At 31.7% G+C, this 20111-nt stretch overlaps 2 protein-coding genes across 2 annotated transcripts; one reads left to right on the top strand and one right to left on the bottom strand.

Moving 5' to 3' along the window:
• The first annotated feature begins 9907 nt into the window (after positions 1–9907).
• Positions 9908–14186, top strand: LOC102596312 (probable protein phosphatase 2C 1). The gene is made up of 5 exons (XM_006365950.2): positions 9908–11185; positions 11266–11610; positions 11694–11811; positions 11895–12118; positions 13471–14186. Exons 1-5 carry the CDS (start codon positions 10928–10930, stop codon positions 13936–13938), a joined length of 1413 nt encoding a protein of 470 aa, XP_006366012.1. The 5' UTR covers positions 9908–10927; the 3' UTR covers positions 13939–14186.
• A 1096-nt stretch (positions 14187–15282) lies between these two features.
• Positions 15283–19956, bottom strand: LOC102595985 (protein SYM1-like). The gene is made up of 7 exons (XM_006365949.2): positions 19517–19956; positions 18459–18599; positions 18186–18299; positions 17934–18107; positions 16902–17017; positions 15631–15715; positions 15283–15541 (listed from the first exon to the last, which is right to left on the bottom strand). The coding sequence occupies exons 1-7, from the start codon at positions 19886–19888 to the stop codon at positions 15536–15538; spliced, it is 1008 nt and encodes a 335-aa protein (XP_006366011.1). The 5' UTR covers positions 19889–19956; the 3' UTR covers positions 15283–15535.
• Between the last annotated feature and the right edge of the window lie 155 nt (positions 19957–20111).

Genomic DNA, 20111 nt, shown 5'->3' with positions numbered 1-20111 from the left:
CCCTTATCATTTCTAGTGCACGTTCTTTAGCACGCCATGCCTGCTGGTAAGATATTTGAACCCCATATAATTCTCTAATATCAGCAATTATATCTTTTGGAGTATGAATTCTTTTATGGTTGACCAATTTGGGAGCAGTCACACCACTTACAAACCCGACTGTTGCTTGGACTTTGGTTAGTACCCTATCTCGCATTGGACACGTATGTTCACTATTGAAGTATCTAACTTTGAAAACATCAGATTTTTTTCTGCAGGAAGCCTTCATAGTCCAGCCACATTCATCCGAAAAACATACCAACACATAACTGTACAATTTTTTTCATCATATTAATACATATAGCAGTTACATGTTATAATATATAAAACACTAAAGTTCAAAGTAACCAAAGAATGATGTATTGTTTGTATCAGATTCAGAAAATAATCATTTATACACGTATCATAATTTTATTAAATGTATCAGCTATTATTTACTGTTTCAACAGTATTATCTTAACGTATCAACAATATTAACTCAATGTATCAATAATATTTTTTGAACACTCAGCTTCAAAAAATAAATAAATAATTAATCATGTATCACAAAATGACGGAATGTATCAGATACATGATTTTTGAGATTAAATTATTTAATTTTTAAACAGTCTAATCTGAACGTATCAACAATATTAACTTAATGTATCAACAAATACTGTATCATTATCAATCTACCACAAATCATATTCAACGAACTAAACAAAAATTCAAAATCAATGACTTTCTATTTAATAATGTATCATACATTAAAACAAAATAATGGTATCACCATTTATAGATCTAACGAATCCAATCACAGTTCTTCACAAAACAAATCAAATACTCGCTTACCTTTGTCTATCAGATCTCTTTACTTTGCAATTGAAGTTATTCTTTATCTTATATTTTGCCATCACATCTACGAGTGTTGCTTTATCCTTATATAACTGACTTGTCTTCACCTCTATACTTTTTGAATCAGTTATGTAATTTGTAACTTTCAATTCTGGAATATAATACGAATCACAAATTCTTGATTCAACCATCGCAAGAGCTTCTGTATCCTGTGTTGTGCCTTCTACACACGTAATTTCTCCGCATGTTCCATCAAAGTTATGTACATCACCGCCAATCTTTTCATTTGTGTCAATGCATAATGGATACATTGCAAAATCCTGGCTCACTTTTTTTCACTTCTAAATAAAGTTTAACACCCATGTCGTTCTTAAGTTTCATCGGAGACGAGTTACCTTCTACGATGTAACTAATTTCAATGTTTTTCCTTGATACATCGATATCCAACTCGACTGAAATTGCTGCTTTGAGATTCAAAAACAAAATTGATTGTCCAACAACGATTCCGTCACTTTTGTAACTTTCATATTTCACTTCGCTGAGCCAAATTCCTGAATGCCTCAGTAAAATTGATATATTCATCTTGTATCAGCAAAAAATCAGAGTTTTATTCGTATTTCTAGCTTTTTCTAAATCGATGGATGTTCACATATTGTTCTTCAATGTAGAAGGTATAATTTTGAAATTTGAAATTTTGTGATGTCTGAGTTGATTACCTATTAAGATAAGGAATGTTTAGGATCAGTTAGGCGTAATTTAAGCTAATTAAATTAACAAACTTAATTATTACGTTTTTTTCCTTTTTTAGCGCGACATTCAGTTAATTCGCGTGTATCAATGACAATGTATCAGCATTGTAGCTATGTATCAGTCGCCTACCTTTTTTAAGGGATTTTTTGTAAAATGTAAATTAATTGGGATAGGATGTAATTTATATCCTACACTATGGGATTCCTTTAATTTTTACATAAAATAAAGACTCATAGACCCACTTTGGCATTATTATATGATTCATGATGATTCTGACAGATACTGAAAAATAATGAAAACAAATGTTACAAATTAAAGCTGAAAATTACCACATATAGTTATAGTCACAGAGACATACTTTTGGCATTACATAATAAAATGTTAACTTTAATTTGTCTGCTATATAGGATATACTCCTTGTGAAGCTCTACTGTTTAGGTGCATGAATCATATCCTAAAAGGATTTCAGTATATCACGTGTTGAGATAGATTCAAAATTTAAAAAGTATATTTTTTTATGATAACTTTGAGTAATTCTATCCATTTTAACTACGATAATTTTAATAATTACTTTTTTTTATTCGTTGAAATTCAGTTTGATCTTTATAGAGTTTCCGAGATATGTCCTTACGAAATTTTGATATAACATGCGAAGTTGATTAAGCGAGAAGTTGTGATTGAGAAAATCCCGCCCAATAGTCCCTCTACGCTACTAATGCCCTGAAGATGGGACGGAACGCTCCAGACGAAGACAACATATAAGTACTATTATGGTGAAATTATTTATTGCACACTTAAATTATGCGAGAGTTCTATCATCCTCACAGACTATTTAGTGATAGGTTATTATTGAATGTTATAGTTTTTTCTTTTCCTTATAGTGGATAAAAATTGCTCAAGATTGTATTAAAAATAAAGAAAACAATTCAATATAGGACATGTAACATGGTGCGGTGATGTCCTAATTCCATTCACCAATTAAATTTAATTAACTGCATATAATTTAACTATTAAACCTAACTAACATGCCACTTGATAGATTTTTAACATGTGTTGTATTATTTTTTAATACTAAAATGTCTTAGGTAACCCATTCAAATCCTAAAGTGTACGAATAATTAATTCAATATCACAAGCAACTTAAAAAAGCTTAAAATTATAAACTTATAAACTTTAAATTATGAATTTATCGTTACATAATTTATTTATTCTAATTAAGTGATATCTAGGTTAATTCTGGCGCATCTCATATTTTGATGATTTTTAGAACACTTGTTGCCCTAGAAAACAATCAAGAGAAGAATATTATGAATCTAATTCTTTCATCAATAGATTCATCTAGTAGTATATAGAGGTAATTTTTAATCTTATATACCTAATATAATTTTTTGCAAGGGTAATCGCGTCGGTTGAACATACATGTAATCTCTCAAATGAGGGTCACCAATGGCAGTGGTGGATCCAGGATTTTCATTCAGGGGTTTGAAAAATAAAAGTATAAATGTGTGAATAAGCCAGCAAAACACAATTCCAAAAAAGTAGTAGTATATAGTTTATAGGTACAAAAAGTTAGTTCTGTTATAAGAGACCTTTTAGCACATTTGAATTTTTTTGGGTTTATATCTACTCTTTTAGAACTTTTTTTTTTTTACAAAAAGTAAAAAAAAAAGTGAAAAATTAGTCCTGAAACTAAATGAAGAGAAGCTAAAAAAACATTATTTAAAAGAAAAATGTGAAAGATTGATCCTGAAACTAAATGAAGAGACGCCAAAAAAATTAAATGTTTACAATGGGATTCGAACCTAAGAACGCAAGGATCAATTTAAAAAGAGATCTACCACTACGCTACTACTTACTTTTTATTCATGAGAGGGTTCAAAACTAATATATCTACATAAATATAGAAAAATTACCTTTTATATGCACTGTAATTTTTTGTCGATGAGGTTAGGGTGAACCCCTTGGAACCCACGTGGGTCCACCCCTGAATGGTCACAGATTCGAAAGCATCCTACATATTTTTTCGTCCGAGCTCGTCACGCAAAACTTGTCTAGTGTGGCTTACATATTATTACACTTAAGCATGTCATTACATCCAAAGTCGCTAAAGCCTCTAACTATATTTATATATAGTGTTGATTATAAATATTTATATTTATTATTGTTTCTAAATATAATATTAGCGGCAATTATATTATTATTGTAAAATCCTTTATTATTGTAGTGTGTAATGGTACTATACTAGCATGACATTGAAGAAAAATAAATAAAGACTTAAAATATATGATCTAAAACAAGTTATAAATATTTGTGTGACTATAAATTTATCCCGTTAAAATTAAGTTTTTTCTATGTGAAATAATATACTCCTTCCGTCCCATTTTATATGTCATCCCTTTCTATAAATAGTTGGTCCATAATACTTGTCATTTCATAAAATCAATGCATAAATTAACATATTGTTCCTTTTTTACCCTTGTGAGTTATTCGCATAGAAAACATACATTTGACCAACTTAGAAAAGTTAAGTAAATGATTCATGTTCATTGGTTAAATTAATTAATCAAAATAAATTAATTCATATTCATTGATTGAAAACTTGAGTTCCAAAAAAATTAAATAAGGGTAGAAAGGTATAGTTACATCATTTCTTAATGCAAGTGCAAAGTAAAAATGTGACATATAAAATAGAACGGAGGGAGTAACATTCTTTTAAAGATAAACTATAAAAAGAAAATATATCGTATAAATTAAAAGGCAAAGGACAATTAAAACAAGAATATTCTTGCTATAGAAACTTGAAGAAAAAGATAAGATTATTGACTAGATTAAGGGAATAAGATTCTCATTTTTATTAAATCTCCTATATTATTTTATTATTTTTATTTATTTTTATTTATTTTTTAAAATGTTGTTTGAGAAGGTTTCCCAGTCAAGGGGAAGTGGTCTTACCTATTATGTATTTATGTTAGGTAATTGTTTGGATATCAAATTTTGACTATAGAATCAGTCCAATTTACAAATCTTGGGTTCCAATGTATAATTATTTCATCATCTTTTTGACCAAATTTTTCTTTCTCCCTTTTCTCTATTTATATTTAATTTCATATAAATTTAACTCTACTCTGGCTGCGACACCTGTTTTAATAGAATCTATGCAAGGAATATCGTAATTAAAATAATATAGAAATTTATCACTAGATATTTGATTAGATAGAATTATTTGATTCCTATAGAATGTGTTACTAAAACATCTCTAGAAGAGATAACGTTGAGCAAAGCTAGAAATGATGATTCATGGGTTGGATGATAAAAATTAATTTTTCCATTGCGAATGAGCAAGGAATATTCATATTTTTGTTAAACAGAATGGATTGAACTCATTAATTATTGAATAAATGGCACAATATGATAACCTATAGTCTAAATTGGCAAAAAATAGTTCATTTTTAATTTATTGGCAAAAAAAGGACTTTCTTTTATTTATTTGGCATTCAATAGTTATTTTGCTTTTTTCTTTTCTTAAAAAATGTATTTTGGATCCCCTTATTTTTCTCTAAACACGTTTGATTGCTCCTTTTTTTTCTTGAAAAGGTAAAATTTATTGTTTTATTATTTCTTTTTTATCTCTCCTTTTTGTTTGTCAACCATTTTAAAATAGATTTCTTCTCTTTTTTGTCTCCTTTATTTTCTTTCTAGAATTCTTTTTATACGTATATTTGTTTCTCTCCCAAATTTTCTATTCTTCTCCTTAATTCACTTTGTTTATGAAAATCAGATATAACAATATGTTTATTCATGGATACTTCTAATAATAATCTTTTATATATAATTTTGTTCTTGTCCAATTAATTGTTGAATTTCATGATTTGTGGAATTGAAGTTTTTTCAATTTTGTTTTTGCAAAAATTTAGGTTAGTAATCCTTTTTTTTATTTTCATTCTAAAATCTTTTTCATATATATTTGTTGCTCTTCTAATTTTTTTCTTATTCTCCTTAATTTACTTCCTCTCAAAATCTTCTTTTAATATATAATTATGTAGTGTTTTTTCCCACTTAATTTTGAAATTTCGTGATATGTGAAATTAAAAAAATTTAAACTATTTTTTGGCAAAAATTTAGGTTATAGTATTTGAATTTTTGTTTTCAATTTCATGAGTAATAAATGTTCTCATAAGATCCTCGTAAAAAATTAGAAGGTTGATTTTGATAATACAAACCAATGTATACCAATAAATGTCAATCTCAATTTGAATAAATGTATACAAATTTATTAGGTGAATACAGACCAATGAATACATAAATGAATACGAACCAATGTATACATAGTGCAGTTACCGTATACACAACAAAAATCACATGTACAATTATGAATAAAATTTAATTTGTACATTTATCATATTAACTTCATTCTTATATTCATTATAGTTATAACCTATAATTGTTGGTAATATTCTTATGTATACATTATAAGTTTATGTATACATGCTACAATTATTGTATACATCAATAAAATTTACACGCCTATTTTTATGGATGATTTTTTGTGTATACATATATTTTTTTTATGTATACATTATGTAATTGCAACTTCAATTATTGTAAAATTTTTGCATACGTGTTATTACAGTTTCTAATAAAAAACATTGCCTCTTATATTATTTGATTAATTATTGTCAATTATTTGATAATTAATACACGTTAATTGAGCACTAATAATATATATATTTTACCTTAAAAGTAGTCTCCGTCTTTTGATAAGTTAATTAAAGAATTAAAAAAATCCTTCCTTAAAAGTTGATATAACCTTTTTTTAATGGGTTAATTAATATTTTTTTTCATTTCTTAAAAGTAGGCAATCATTAATTAATAAACTAATTACTATCGGTTGGTAAAAAATAAATTATAAAATTACAATCAAATATATATTTATGTTGTTGTAAACTATGTTTAATATTTTTTTATTGAAAAATAGAGTGATAATAAAGTTGAGTTTGAGAATTTAAAAAACTGAAAAGCTAACTTCCTTAATTATAGGAGTTAAAAATAAGGAAGAAAAAATAATTCATATCTCCTTAATTAATGTTGGTTGGTTGCACATGGTTAAATTTTTTTTATAAAAAGTCGTTATATTCCTTTTAGGCTATTACGTGCTTTTTTTTTTTGGGGACTATTAATTGCTATTTAGTATTGGGCTATATGTTGCCAATTGTATATAGTAGTTGTATGTCTGTGTCAATTCCTCCTTATATATTAGGCGTTTTTCAAGAGTAAGTGGTCTTATAGATTATGTTAGGTAATGGTTTGGATATCAATTTTTTTGGACTGGAAATCAAGAAATTAGCCCAAGCATGAAAACTTGGTCCAGTCCAATATGTCACAAGCAAGCCCAACAATTTAGTCCCCTTTACCCTTTTTTTTTCTTCCGGGGACTCAGTAATATTTAGCGAGTTTATCGCTCCAAGTTTCTATCCCAAGCAAGCCCAAAACTCATCAAGTGTTGGTTTTTGCTTGGGTCGGCTCTGAGGCTCTGGATCGGGGAGAGATTGTTATGAGATAATGATTAATAAAAATTTTCAAAAATTCCTTATTTACCTATGTATCCCGTGCACAACGCTATGTGGAATGTATCAAACCTAATGTATCCTGTACACAATGCTATGTATCCCGCTATGTGGAATGTATCCCGCAAACATCAATTTTTAAGGGATTTTTGGTAAATAGAAAACTAGAAGGGATAGGATATTATTTAGTACTTATAATATGTGGTTCCTATAATTTATACTAAAAACAATAACAATGATAAAAAATTTTATTATCTGTCAGTATTTATACTAAATTATTTTAACTTATCATGATTTAATAACGTAAAAAAGAATGTATTAAGTGGGAAAAAAAATCTTTTTTGGTCCACACAAGAAATGGCCACAGCTAGACAGCTACAAGTTGTCCAATGTCACACTAATATTACTCTTTTCGTGTCAAATTATATGTTGTATTTTTCTTTTACATATTTCTTAAATAAATTTTTTTAAAACTATATTTTAGTTAATTAGAGTAATTTTTTTCTTCATTAAATATTTATTATATCGAAGTGATTGTAGTACTCAAGAGTAAATAATTTTAAGAATAGAATAAAATAAAATAAATAATTAGTTTTGTTTTAAATTTTTAAAACGATAAATAATTTGAGACGGAAAATATATAGACACAGCTCATAGATAGAGAGTAGTTCTGGGGTTTGTGGTTGGACAACAATATACTTGTGAATGTGAATTGGACCCAAAAAAAGAAAAATACACTTGTCAATTGGACCAAAAATTAAATATATACTTGTGAAGGTCATTATTGCTACATGACTAAATTCACATATCCATTTCTATCATATTTATATTTATATTTGATTAGTTTTTTTCAAAAGGATTTTTTTTTAAAGTTTTATTAATTAAGAATCCTTCACTCAACATTCATGGTATGTCCTGATGATCAATAAAGTGATTGAGAGCTATGAGATCCGGAGATAGAATAAATCCTACAATACATGAATTCAAATGTCATAACTTTTTAATTATAACTTTTCATACGACATATTAAAAAATATAAGATTAAGAACATTTTAATATATTCTATATAATTTTAATTTAAAATCATAATATTTTTTCTTAAATTTTGTATCAAATTAAAATGAAGGAAGTATTACACCTTGTTTGGATGGTTGTTACTCTTTATATTATATTGTATTGTTAGTCTAAATATAATATTTGTTTTGATTGTTACTTAAATTCTATTGTATCGTATCTTTTAAATTCATCGCTACGTAACAACGAAAAAACTCATTTTATGTAACGACCCATATATAATGGTATTGCATCGTTACATTAATATTTTCTTCTCATTTTGTCTCTACTTATTATAAAAATAATTCTATTTTACTATCATTTACCATGCCATTTCATAGTATCTCTATCCCATACACTATAATTTTTTGTAGATTTATCATTCAAATTATGGATATGTAACATCATTCAATTAACGATGAAAAATGATACAATCTATTCAAACATTGTATTCAATAAAACAATACAATATAATATGAAACAATACGGAATAACAAAGTGTTATAGTCCCTCAAAAATGGAATTTGAGGAAGCTTGAATCATAATTTCCTGCTGGAAAGTGAAGAAAATTGAGAGCTAAAAATCTCTCCTACTTTCTACTTTTGCCATTAATGTGCCAGCTCTCTTGCTTCTTACTATTATTATATTACTGTTCTCCATTCTTTTTTTGAAAATTTTGTTAAAAAAAGAAAAAAGAAGAAGAGAGAATTCGTATACTAATTGGAACTACATTGTTGAATCTCTAAGTTTCAGAAATCTTGAATTTTCAGCAGAACCAAGTTCAAAAGGTACTACTATTAATAATATATCCATATTTTCTTCAATTTCTAAATAAATTGCAATCATAAATAAAATACAAAGAAACATAATTTTATTGATCAAGATTGTGAGTACAATTTTGTTCCTACCTTATTGTTCTGTCATAAAAGATGGATATTTCTCGAACGAGGATGATCTCGATATTCATAAATTTGTGGAATATTCGAGATGTGTATTACCCTTTATATAGACATGAACTAGGGATTATGATTGAATAGCCTCCAAGAATACTAACTGAAATCGAATAAACCTTGTAGAATCCCAACTAAAATTGAACATATCTTGCAGCCACAAATTTTCAATGTGTACACTCATATTTTGCTTGTTAGGTTTAAAAATCTCATCTTTTTTCACCTTTGTTTCTCATCTGTACCAGTTTTTACAATTTGGGTGTCAACTCTTTCTGCTTAATCTGCAAAACCCCAGAAATGATTTTGTATTAAAAGTTACTTTGTGGTCCTTCATCTCTTTTATATGCTCTATTTTCCAGTTTTTACAATTTGGGTGTCAATTCTTTTTGCTTAATGTGGTAAAATCCCATGAATGATTTTGTATTTTATGTTGTTTTGTGGTTTTTAGCAACTTGGTTTTGGTGATGTGTAGCTGAGATTAGATTTATTTGTATTTGTTTTGTTTGTTATAATGCTTTGATTAATTTAGTGTACCTTTGCTTTTGGAGCTTTTGACATTTTTGTGTTCCCAAAGATACTGTTTTCTTTTCTTTATCTTTACATTTTTCACTTTCTTTAGTTTTTACCCAATCTGAAAAGGCTAAAATTTTGCATTTGTGTACAGAATCTATATTTCTCTTCTTTATAGTAGCATTCCTTAAGCTCCCGTTTGACAGTAGATTTTAAAGTTGTAAACTTAAAATTTTGAGTTTTTGAAGTTTGTTTGGACATGCATTTTATTTGAAAAAAATTCAATTTGAAGTTTTACGAGTGGAAGTCAACAAAGTCCGAAAACTGGTTTGAGCTAGTTTTTGGGAACTTGAAAATATTTGAAGTAATATGATGAAATTTCACGGTCAGACAAATATTTGAAGATAAAATTTTAAATCTACTCTCAAAATCTATGGCCAAATGCGAGCTTATGTTTAGGACTTTTTACTTCTCATTTTTTGGTAATTGAGCTATAGAAAAGTGTGAAGCCTTGACAACTTATGAGGGCATATTGTTTCCTGTTTTTCTTGTCTTTTTTAATGTTTTTTCAAAGTTCCATGCTTTATGTCTTCATAACTTCATTGTCTTTTTATTGATGAATGAGTCCATAATTTCTATCAATTTGACTTGTATAAATAGAGATAGTTGATATGAAGTTTAAGAAAATATCTTGTAGTCTTAAATCAAAAAGAGATGTCAAATGTACCAAAATATTCTTTAATCTTCTGATCATAAACATGTCATGTGGAAAGATAGAATTAGAGAGCTGCCAAAACAAGGAAAGAGACTTTTTTTTTTGAAACGGACTAAAAAGGAAAGTAAGACAAACAAATGAAACCGAGGGAGTATAATATTCATAGCTCACATGCAATTCCCTTTAAACAATGATTTGGTTGATTAGTCTGGTTTCTATACTTGCTGGCATTTCCATCTTCTTATGTACTTTTAAATAAACAATTGCATTAAGTAATATTTTCTTCTTCTTCTTCTTTTGTTTAGCTGTTTTTTCAGTTGACTGCATTGACATTTGACCAAGGACACAGAGAGCTTAGTTATCTCCATTAAGTCCAAAAGCACCTTTCTTGCATTGCTGGAATCTTGTCATTTCAACATTGTTTTGCTTTGCTTGATCATAAATCTGATCTGTGAGATCCATTTTATTAGCTTTGCTGTCAATCAGATGGTCGCTTTGTCAGTCTGAGCAAAATGGGGGGTTGTGTGTCGACGAGCAGTAGTACTTGTAGTAGCAGGAGCAATGGAGAAAAAGTTTCACCTGAATGTTTAGGAATAAGCATGTTTAGCCGAAAAAGGAGTAGAAGAACTTTTTCTGATCATGTCATTGCATTGAAGCATCTGAGTTCAATTCCCAATCGGATCTTTACTAATGGCAAGAGCCGCACTTCTTGCATATACACACAACAAGGACGTAAAGGCATTAACCAGGATGCGATGATTGTGTGGGAAGTAAGTCATGCTTATATGCATAGAACTACCTTTTTGCATCTTTCAAAAATCTGATATTTTACATGAATGTACCTATGTAGGATTTCATGGCGGAAGATGTGACCTTTTGTGGGGTATTTGATGGCCATGGTCCACATGGTCATCTTGTTGCTCGCAAAGTAAGGGATGCACTGCCCCTGAAGTTAATGTCCTTTTTGCAGTCAGTTGAATCAAAGGGCAATGGTTCTGCTGCCGATTGCTGCAATGAGAATCCAGGATCGGAAGTTGTGGATCCTGATAAGGATCAAGTGAACACGGATAAAGTGGACACTCAGCGGAGAGAAGCTTTTCTTCAATCGTATAAGGCGATGGACAAAGAATTGAGGTCCCAACCTAATTTAGATTGCTTTTGCAGTGGTAGCACTGCTATTACTCTAGTAAAACAGGTAGGTGGAGTCACATTAGTCATTACTTTCCTCATGCTATTTTTTCCATTTCTGAGCTTATTATTGTTCTTTTCTGTTTTAAGGGTTCAAACCTTTATATGGGCTATATTGGTGATTCACGGGCAATCTTGGCATCAAAGGATGACAATGATTCGATGGTCGCAGTCCAGTTGACTGTTGATCTGAAGCCTGATTTACCTAGTATGTCTCTTTTATAGTGAATCTTTCATAACGTTTAACCATTTCAGAGTCCCTATTAGATAATCTAGTATTTCCGTTGCCAGAGGAAGCTGAGAGGATAAAACAGTGTAAAGGTCGGGTTTTTGCATTGCAAGATGAGCCAGAAGTGCAGAGAGTTTGGTTGCCATTTGATAATGCCCCTGGATTAGCAATGGCTCGAGCATTTGGCGATTTTTGTGTGAAGGACTATGGGGTAATATCTGTACCAGAATTTTCTCACCGGGTTCTTACAGAGAGGGACAAGTTCATTGTTCTTGCTTCTGACGGGGTATGTTAAGCTGTCTGAATCTCTATATAAGTTGCTAGCTTAAATTAACTTGTAGAAGTGCTGAAGCCAGCCTGAAATGGTCACTTAAATTACATGAATGAACATGAAAGTTGATTAATCATATACGGTCACTTATTGTTGCTTCCTGTGTCCATTGTTAAGATTTTGGAGATTACGTACTCATTAACAATAATCTACCAATGTGAGTTCCAAGCATCAATTTTGACTGGTAACCACTCATTTTCACTTGTGAAGTTAGGCGTGAAGTATTTTCTTCATAAGTACTTGAAAAAAGATATTCCATCAAACTATTACGGTGGATTGTCTATTATGTAACTTTCCAGGTTTGGGGATTAGAAAGACATTTAGGTTGTCATGCATCTGGAAGATCCAATAGTAGGTGTTTATGTCTGTGCCGAGGAGGAGGATTTGATTAGTGTTACTTTCTGCATCTCCAATCTTGCTATAATAGTCATTAACATTGTTTTAGTACTTAACAAGAAACTATAAATTGAAGCTAGCTTGAAGAACTTGTGTGTGCCAAGTCGTTATAGCATGACAAAAGACCTTTTATTGATTTCTTTATCACTATGGTTAAATGCATCACTAGTCTAATACATAGTTGCTCGAATTGAGTGTTACAATATTAACATAATGGAGTTGTGCTAGTCATGTTATTCGCACCTTGAAGGATAATAGGAACTTCTCTCAGTTTCCTTAAGGCTAATGGCATAGTTACTCTAATTCTTTCATACCCTTCTGTCTGTTCCAAGTGGCTGTGACCATTGGCTTCAGAGACATTTATTTTTACATTGTCTGCCTATGGTTTATCTATCTCATGCATCGACCTCCACATGTACCAGCGCGTGGGTATGAAGCCATGTTTAGTAAAAGTGTTAAAATGGAACGAGATAGACCTATAAGCACATGAAAGGAAGTTATCTCAAAAGACCTACATGCTCTTAAAATCTATGCAACCTAGCAAAAATAGGACACAATGGAAGAAAAAGATCTATACAGGAGATACCAATTAGCTGTTTGGAATATGTTTTAGTCATGTTAATACGTTTGCTCTTTAGGTCTTATGTTTTTTATAAGTCCTTCAGTTCGGTTAGAGATGTGTATACTGGTAGAGAATATAGAGAACATCTAGTAGTTTTTCTATTTTTATTTGATTTTGTATAATATTAGTCTAAGATGAACTTAAATAGAGCGACATGATTAGTGAGGATACATATAGCCAACCTAGCTTGGTTAAGATTGCCATATAGTTATTGCTGTTGTAGTTGAGGAAACAAAGATTATCATGGGAAAAGAACTCCTAGTGATTTAATGTAAACTCTTGATTGCAGGTTTGGGATGTCTTGAGCAACGAGGAAGTGGTCGAAATAGTGTCATCAGCGCCTACACGATCATCAGCTGCCAGAATCCTAGTTGACTGTGCTGCACGCGAATGGAAAATCAAATATCCGACTTCAAAAATGGATGATTGTGCTGTTGTTTGCTTATTCTTGGATGGAAAGATGGACTTGGAATCTGACAATGAGGAGGAGCAATGTCTCTCATCTGCTGCACTTCAGAGTAACCATTCTGGTATTGCTGCTGAATCGGATGACGGGCACAACTCCGAGCCATCTCTACAGAGAAACACTACTGTCAGATCAGCTGAAGAGAACGATATCTATAAACGAGCAGTAGCTGAAGCAGATCAAGAAACCGCAATGACAGAAGATCAGAAATGGTCAGGATTGGAAGGCGTTACGCGAGTCAACTCTCTGGTTCAGCTTCCAAGATTTTCCGATGAGAGGCAAGGACCTTAACTTTGTGTTATTCAATTATGATTGTTGTTATATACAAATTCTTTCGTCTCAAAGTGTCGATAGAGAAAGTAGCATTGGTTCCATCCTCTACATTCCATGCAAATATATTCTTGCTGCAACATTCTAGACATAGAGGATTCATATAGCTGACGCCAACTTATTTGGGATTGAGGCGTTGTTGTTGTATTCTAGACCGTGTATATGTCCACCCTCCTCCAACTCTTGGTCTGATAGAGATCACTTTCATACACGGGGTAAGCGATGCTTATCTTAGCATGTTTAAGTTGTTTTTTGTGGCTTTGTTTCGTTCACTAAATTGGCTTCATCTCAAGATACTTTGTGCACTGAGCTGCCCTTGAGCTGAAAGTTTAAGATGTTAATTTGACATATATAGTATATTATGAGTAAGAGTTATGGTAGAAAAAGGATTAGTATAGTAGTTGTAAATTTTTGTTTGAGACAAAATACACCTCAAAATTTAAATTTTTCTTAGTTGATGAATTCAATCTTAAGCTTAAGGTTCTTAGCATTGAATTCATTAAAAATACAGAGCTCAATTAAATATGCAAAAAAAAAAAGAAAGTGATACTTGCTTGAAGTATGGATATAAGACCAATCCTTCATATTTGGTTAACTAACAAGATCATGAAGATGATAATAATAGTTATAAATTTAGTTTCAAAATTTCATAGCCATATCACAGCAATAAAAGAATAATCTCAAATACACCAAGAGATCTACTGGAATTTGCATTTATGAAGAATATTTATGGATTAAAAAAAAGGTAAAGACAAACAAATTATAACAAGAGTAAATATCACCCGCCTTTTTACGATTTTCATACTTCAAAACGCGCCTCAATGTTGAGTTGACCAAATATTTGTTCTCAGTAACAATAAGACCATGGAGGCTTGAATATGTTCATTTTATCTTTGACCAGATATCTCGAAATCGAGTCTTAGCAATAAAAACTTCTGATAGAAAACACTTCCCCTTTAATGACCTTATGCAGCATGAATTCGAACTAATCAAGTTGGTTGACTTCAAACAACAACAATAACAAATCTGTGTAATTTCACTAGTTGAATGAGAAGAGGTAGTGTTTAGTGTGTACGCACATTTTACCCCTACCTTGTAAACCTAGATAGGTTGTTTCCAAAAACCCTACGCTAACCGACATGACAAAAGGAAAGCAGTAACAATTCAGCAAACCGACAGGTAAAAAAGGAAAGCAGCAACCAACCTTACCCCTGCCTCGTGAAAATAGAGAGATTGTTTCCGAAAACCCTCAGCGAAAGAACAGGTGAAAAAAAGGAAGCAATAACAAGAAGCCAAAACAACAAGAAGATAAATTTGTAGACAAGATAGATATGTTTTTGACTGAATTATATTACATGATGTTTCTCTCCACACACTAAACTCCTCTTTTTATATCTTTCCCCCACTCACCAAGGGGTAAGGCCAAGGAGAGTACATACTGGCTAGCTATATATATACACTTTTAATTTCCTAAATAAATAGCTTTCTCAAAGGCTGGTTAATTATTTACTATAACTTGATAATATAACTTAAGAATCTCTTAAGTTGTTTAGCTTGATCAATCCTGCAAATGAAAACAGAAGAATAAGCTTTAGTGCATTAAAAGTGAGGGAACTTCAAGATTGAAGAGGGCAGTTTAGTTTGGACTAGTACCTCGGGCAATTTACTCGATGATGAATCAGATTTAGCTTCCGATAATTCTTCAGATATCCGCGCCTCTGATTTCTCATTAGAGTAGCTGCAAATACGAATTTCAAGTGTCAGGAAGATACTATATATGCCTTTTTTTTATGATGTTCTAGAGTATATAATATGACATGTATAGACACTTAGCGTTGCAAAATTTCAACAATGATCGAAATGGAAAGGAGGGGAAAAAACTGGCTCTTTAAAAAGGGCGCCCTCCTAATCTCATTTTGATAGGAAGAGATATTGATAATTATCCCAAGGAGGCCGACGGAATTGTGAACTTCTTGTTTCTAGATTCATGTTATCTTATTTTCTACCTCATGGATGTCCTCACTTCTCTCCCACCCCTTCCCTTCTCTAGTTTAAACTCAGTCCTTAGCACAGAAAAATATTGAAGGTTCTGACTTAAGTTCTAGTGCTTAACCTGAAAGCCATTTATCTGCAAATCGTTCTATAATGTCAGACTCTTGTCAAAAACAAAATATAAGCCTCCGCTGATGGACAGGAGGTGGATACCGCAAACACAACTATGATACATCATTCTGTTCATACACTATTTAGAGAGGTTTTCTACTTTAGAAAGATCCAATGCAGCACCAGCACCATTGAGGATAGTCTATACATAAGGCAAATAAGACAAATAAAATAGTCTACTTCAGAAAGATCCAATACACAGACACTCAAACTTGGCCGCAACTGGCAAGTGAACACTCCAACTCTGAGTATGCACATCTAGACACTTCAATTCATACTGTGTCAGTTGAACACTCCAACTTACAAAATGATCATTTAGACACCTCCAAAATTTATGTACCACGTCAGCATTAGGTGTCCACGAGACACAGTGGATACAAGTTGGAACGTTTAGCTGTGAGTTGAGACTAAGTTGAGGTGTCTAGATGTGCACTCTCAAAGTAGGAGTGCTTATTTGCCAGCTGAGGCCAAGTTTGAGTGTCAAATATGTATTATGCCGGTAAAATAATGCATAGTTTCCCAGACGACTGTCTAATCCATAGATGAAGTTGACAAGAAATTCAAGCAACATCTATGGTGTGTCTATATAATGTCCATAGATGAAGTTGAAAAGAAACATAAGCAACATCTACGGTGTGTCTATATAATGTCCTTGTAAGTTCGTCCTTAATATTGGTAAGGATGAGAATACAAACAATTTCCACAACTAATTTTGTCACTGGTTATATGAAAGCAATTGTAAAATTGAATCAGAAACTCACGTTGAGAGAATAGTAACCCAAACCAGTTCGACACAGTCCACCCAAAGAAGTCTTTGCTCAAGAGGAATAACGCCATAAGTTATTAGGTGAGCAAATGGCCAAAGTTTCCACCCTGCCTGAAAGAATTAAGAACTGATTTAGTATTCTCTAAGAAATCATCTCTGCTAAACTAGAATTTATACAAGTATCAGAACAACAAAGAGTTGTATTAAAAGAAATTTATGATGAGTTGGTGAAAGAGTTGAACAAATACAAATATCTCTTTCTTAATTGACGGTGTCCAGTCCAACTTGTGCGCAATGTTAGCTTTTCATAATGTATTGTCCACAAATCGATAACAGTTCAAGAAAAATTCATAAACAGTTCAAGGAAGATGGGCATAGACCTCGAAGGACACCACTATTTCAGAGTATCACATAACTGTTTGGAATGTAATCTTATAATCTGTATAGAATACATTTGAAATGGCGCGGCGCAAGGTCTAAGAGAAGAACAGTTTCAAAACGTTTTGTGGTTCATCTGAAATGATATATCGATCCAAAACTTCAAATTTAAATAGCTTCACACACTAATATAGGTAAACGAAAAGACATGGAGTACTTTCTGTGCTGATGATGTCAATTTCTTCTTTCTTTTCTAAGTAATAAAAATGTTCACTTTTCTCCTTTTGATGGATTGGAAGATGGAAATTAGGCTGCTGAAACATTTTCTTCGTTAGAAACATGCAGGCCATCTTAGATCTCTCGAGTAGCACTGATAAGTATCATCATTCTTGAAATTTCCAGAACCTCATGGAAATGCTAAAAAGGATAAATCATAAAAAAAAGAGACAACAATATATTGGCATTGAAGATATATTCAGCTTCATATCGAACCAAATTTTAACAGATCAAACAGTAAACATGGACTAACTTCTGCTGAAACAGCGAAAACCAACTCAAAATCTTGAGCTAATACCCGGTTATAGCTATATTCAACTTCAGATCATTAACTATTGCAAGCATTTTAAGATAGACCGAAAGAATTCCTTACTGTTAACATGGGCCAAAACGTGGCTCTCAGTTCGCCAAAAATATTGGATGCAGATTCGAGACGCAAGAAACCAAGGACCACAAAATAGATGCTATTCCAAATTGCTGACCAAATGGTTTGGTCAAAAGCAACTTTAGCTGGAACCACCCACCAATCGTTGGACGGGAAAAGAGCCTGTACATTGGAGTTGAACCTTTTAGGTTTCATCAAAATATATGGTTGATCAATCAAGATACAAGCCAGAAGCATCACCTCACAAAATTGGTAATAGTAGTGGGAAAGGGAACCATGAAGTGAAAATCCAACAAGACCAGATCTAAACATGCGAGTACGGTCAAATTCAAGAAGAGGCTTTCCTTCATAGCACTGTAAATTAACAGAACAAAATGAAACAATTTAGACTAATGAAAACAGTTCTCAATATTTTGGAAGAGTTTAACTTCCATAAACTGATGGTATACAAAAGTTTTACACTATCAAATCACCTAAAAGATAACTACACGTAACTATTTAGATGGTACTTACTTGAGCGATCCAGTCTCCTACAGAGTAGACAATACCACTAATCGCCATTTTAGCTAACACAGGATTTGCTTTCAGTGCTTCTTCATATGCAATCCAGTTGTGCTCCGGGGCATACCTCAGTATCTCGTAAAGGGTCCATCCCTGAGTACACAATCAAGAAAATTAAAACCATACAGGGGAGCAGGCTGCTATATGTTGAATTGTGCGATCATTTCAACAAAAAGATTAAGTTGTCAGAAACACTACACTTTTATTTACTTAATTATATATCTTCAACTCGTGCTCTCACATCCAGACCTTTCCACGGTTCAAGGATGCAAAAGTTGTTTTTGATAAAGGGTGGCGGTGAGATTTGGACCTCAACCCAGCCTTGTTAGCATGTCGAATTTTGTGACTATTTCATCTAAAAACTTTAATTGCTATGAAGTATAAACTTCTATTTACTTAATTATCACTTCAGTAATGACCATCCAACTTAGTTCATTCCTTTTGTCATCATTTATCCCAGTGACAAACCCAATCCTACTATTACCTTTATGATCACCAGGGGAAAAGCTACAATACTATGTACCCGGTTCAGACGAACAGAGTAACTTTTGTTTATACAGAACAGAAAATCCATAAAATATATATAATCTTTCCTTTTCAATTTGTTTAGCATACTTTCCTTTTTAGTCCATTTCAAAATGAATGCTCTTTCTTTTCTTCATCAACTCTTTAATTCTTTCTACGTGACATATTTAACACCACAAGATTGAAAGACATTTTGATACAATCTACATATCTTTAGTATAAGACCACAACATTCAAAAGTTTTATTTATTTTATCAAACTCCATGTCAAGTCAAAACGAGACAAACATATTTAATTACAAATCCACTAACTAGCTAAACACAATCTATGGGTTCGGTCCCAAATTCAGACCACAAACTTCAAATCCTAGTTCCAACTCTGAATTGATCACAAGGGGGGCACTTGAATAATCCCCCCCCCCCTTTTTTTTGCCTTCCTGATATGAAATATCCAAAAGCAAACAAGATCAAAATGATAGAACTTACATGCCAATACTCATGATCTATAGTGAGTAACCTTGTGATGGCAAGTGTACCAGCACCAAGTACAATTGAAGCATTAAAAAACCTATCTTTATCCAACAAAATGGACAAGAAGCTATTCTTGATTTTTTCTTCAATTTCAGTTCCATTTGATTCTTTCTTTTCATTTTCTTGGTTGGCCTCTGCTTCTTTATCTTCTGTCACAGCATTTATTGGACAAACAAAACTTATTCTTGATGGGGTTTTTGGTATATTTTGTATGGTGAAAGTTGGAGAAAAGTTGATGGATAAAGTTTGAGTCTTTCTGGATTCTTGAAGGGATCTTTTTGAGGAAGAAGAGAGGATATGAGTAGCAAAATTGTTGAGTGCTGACATGATTGGTTTGTTATTGCAGAAGAAGAAAAAATGTTTGAAAGGGAAAAATAATTTGCTTTGTAGGTATTTGGGGGGTGGTGTTACTCCTAGAAAAAACCAGAAAATGTAATACGGATTTAATCGAACTCAATAATTTTAGGAAAAATGCATAAGTACCTCCGGTCTATGCCCAAAATTTCCAAGACACACCTAACTTTACTAAGGTCCTATTACCCCTGAACTT

Source organism: Solanum tuberosum, unplaced genomic scaffold (assembly GCF_000226075.1).
Source record: "Solanum tuberosum cultivar DM 1-3 516 R44 unplaced genomic scaffold, SolTub_3.0 scf00599, whole genome shotgun sequence".
Classification (NCBI taxonomy): domain Eukaryota; kingdom Viridiplantae; phylum Streptophyta; class Magnoliopsida; order Solanales; family Solanaceae; genus Solanum; species Solanum tuberosum.
Note: the sequence above shows the minus strand (reverse complement) of the source record. Positions and strands in the feature narration are given on the sequence as shown.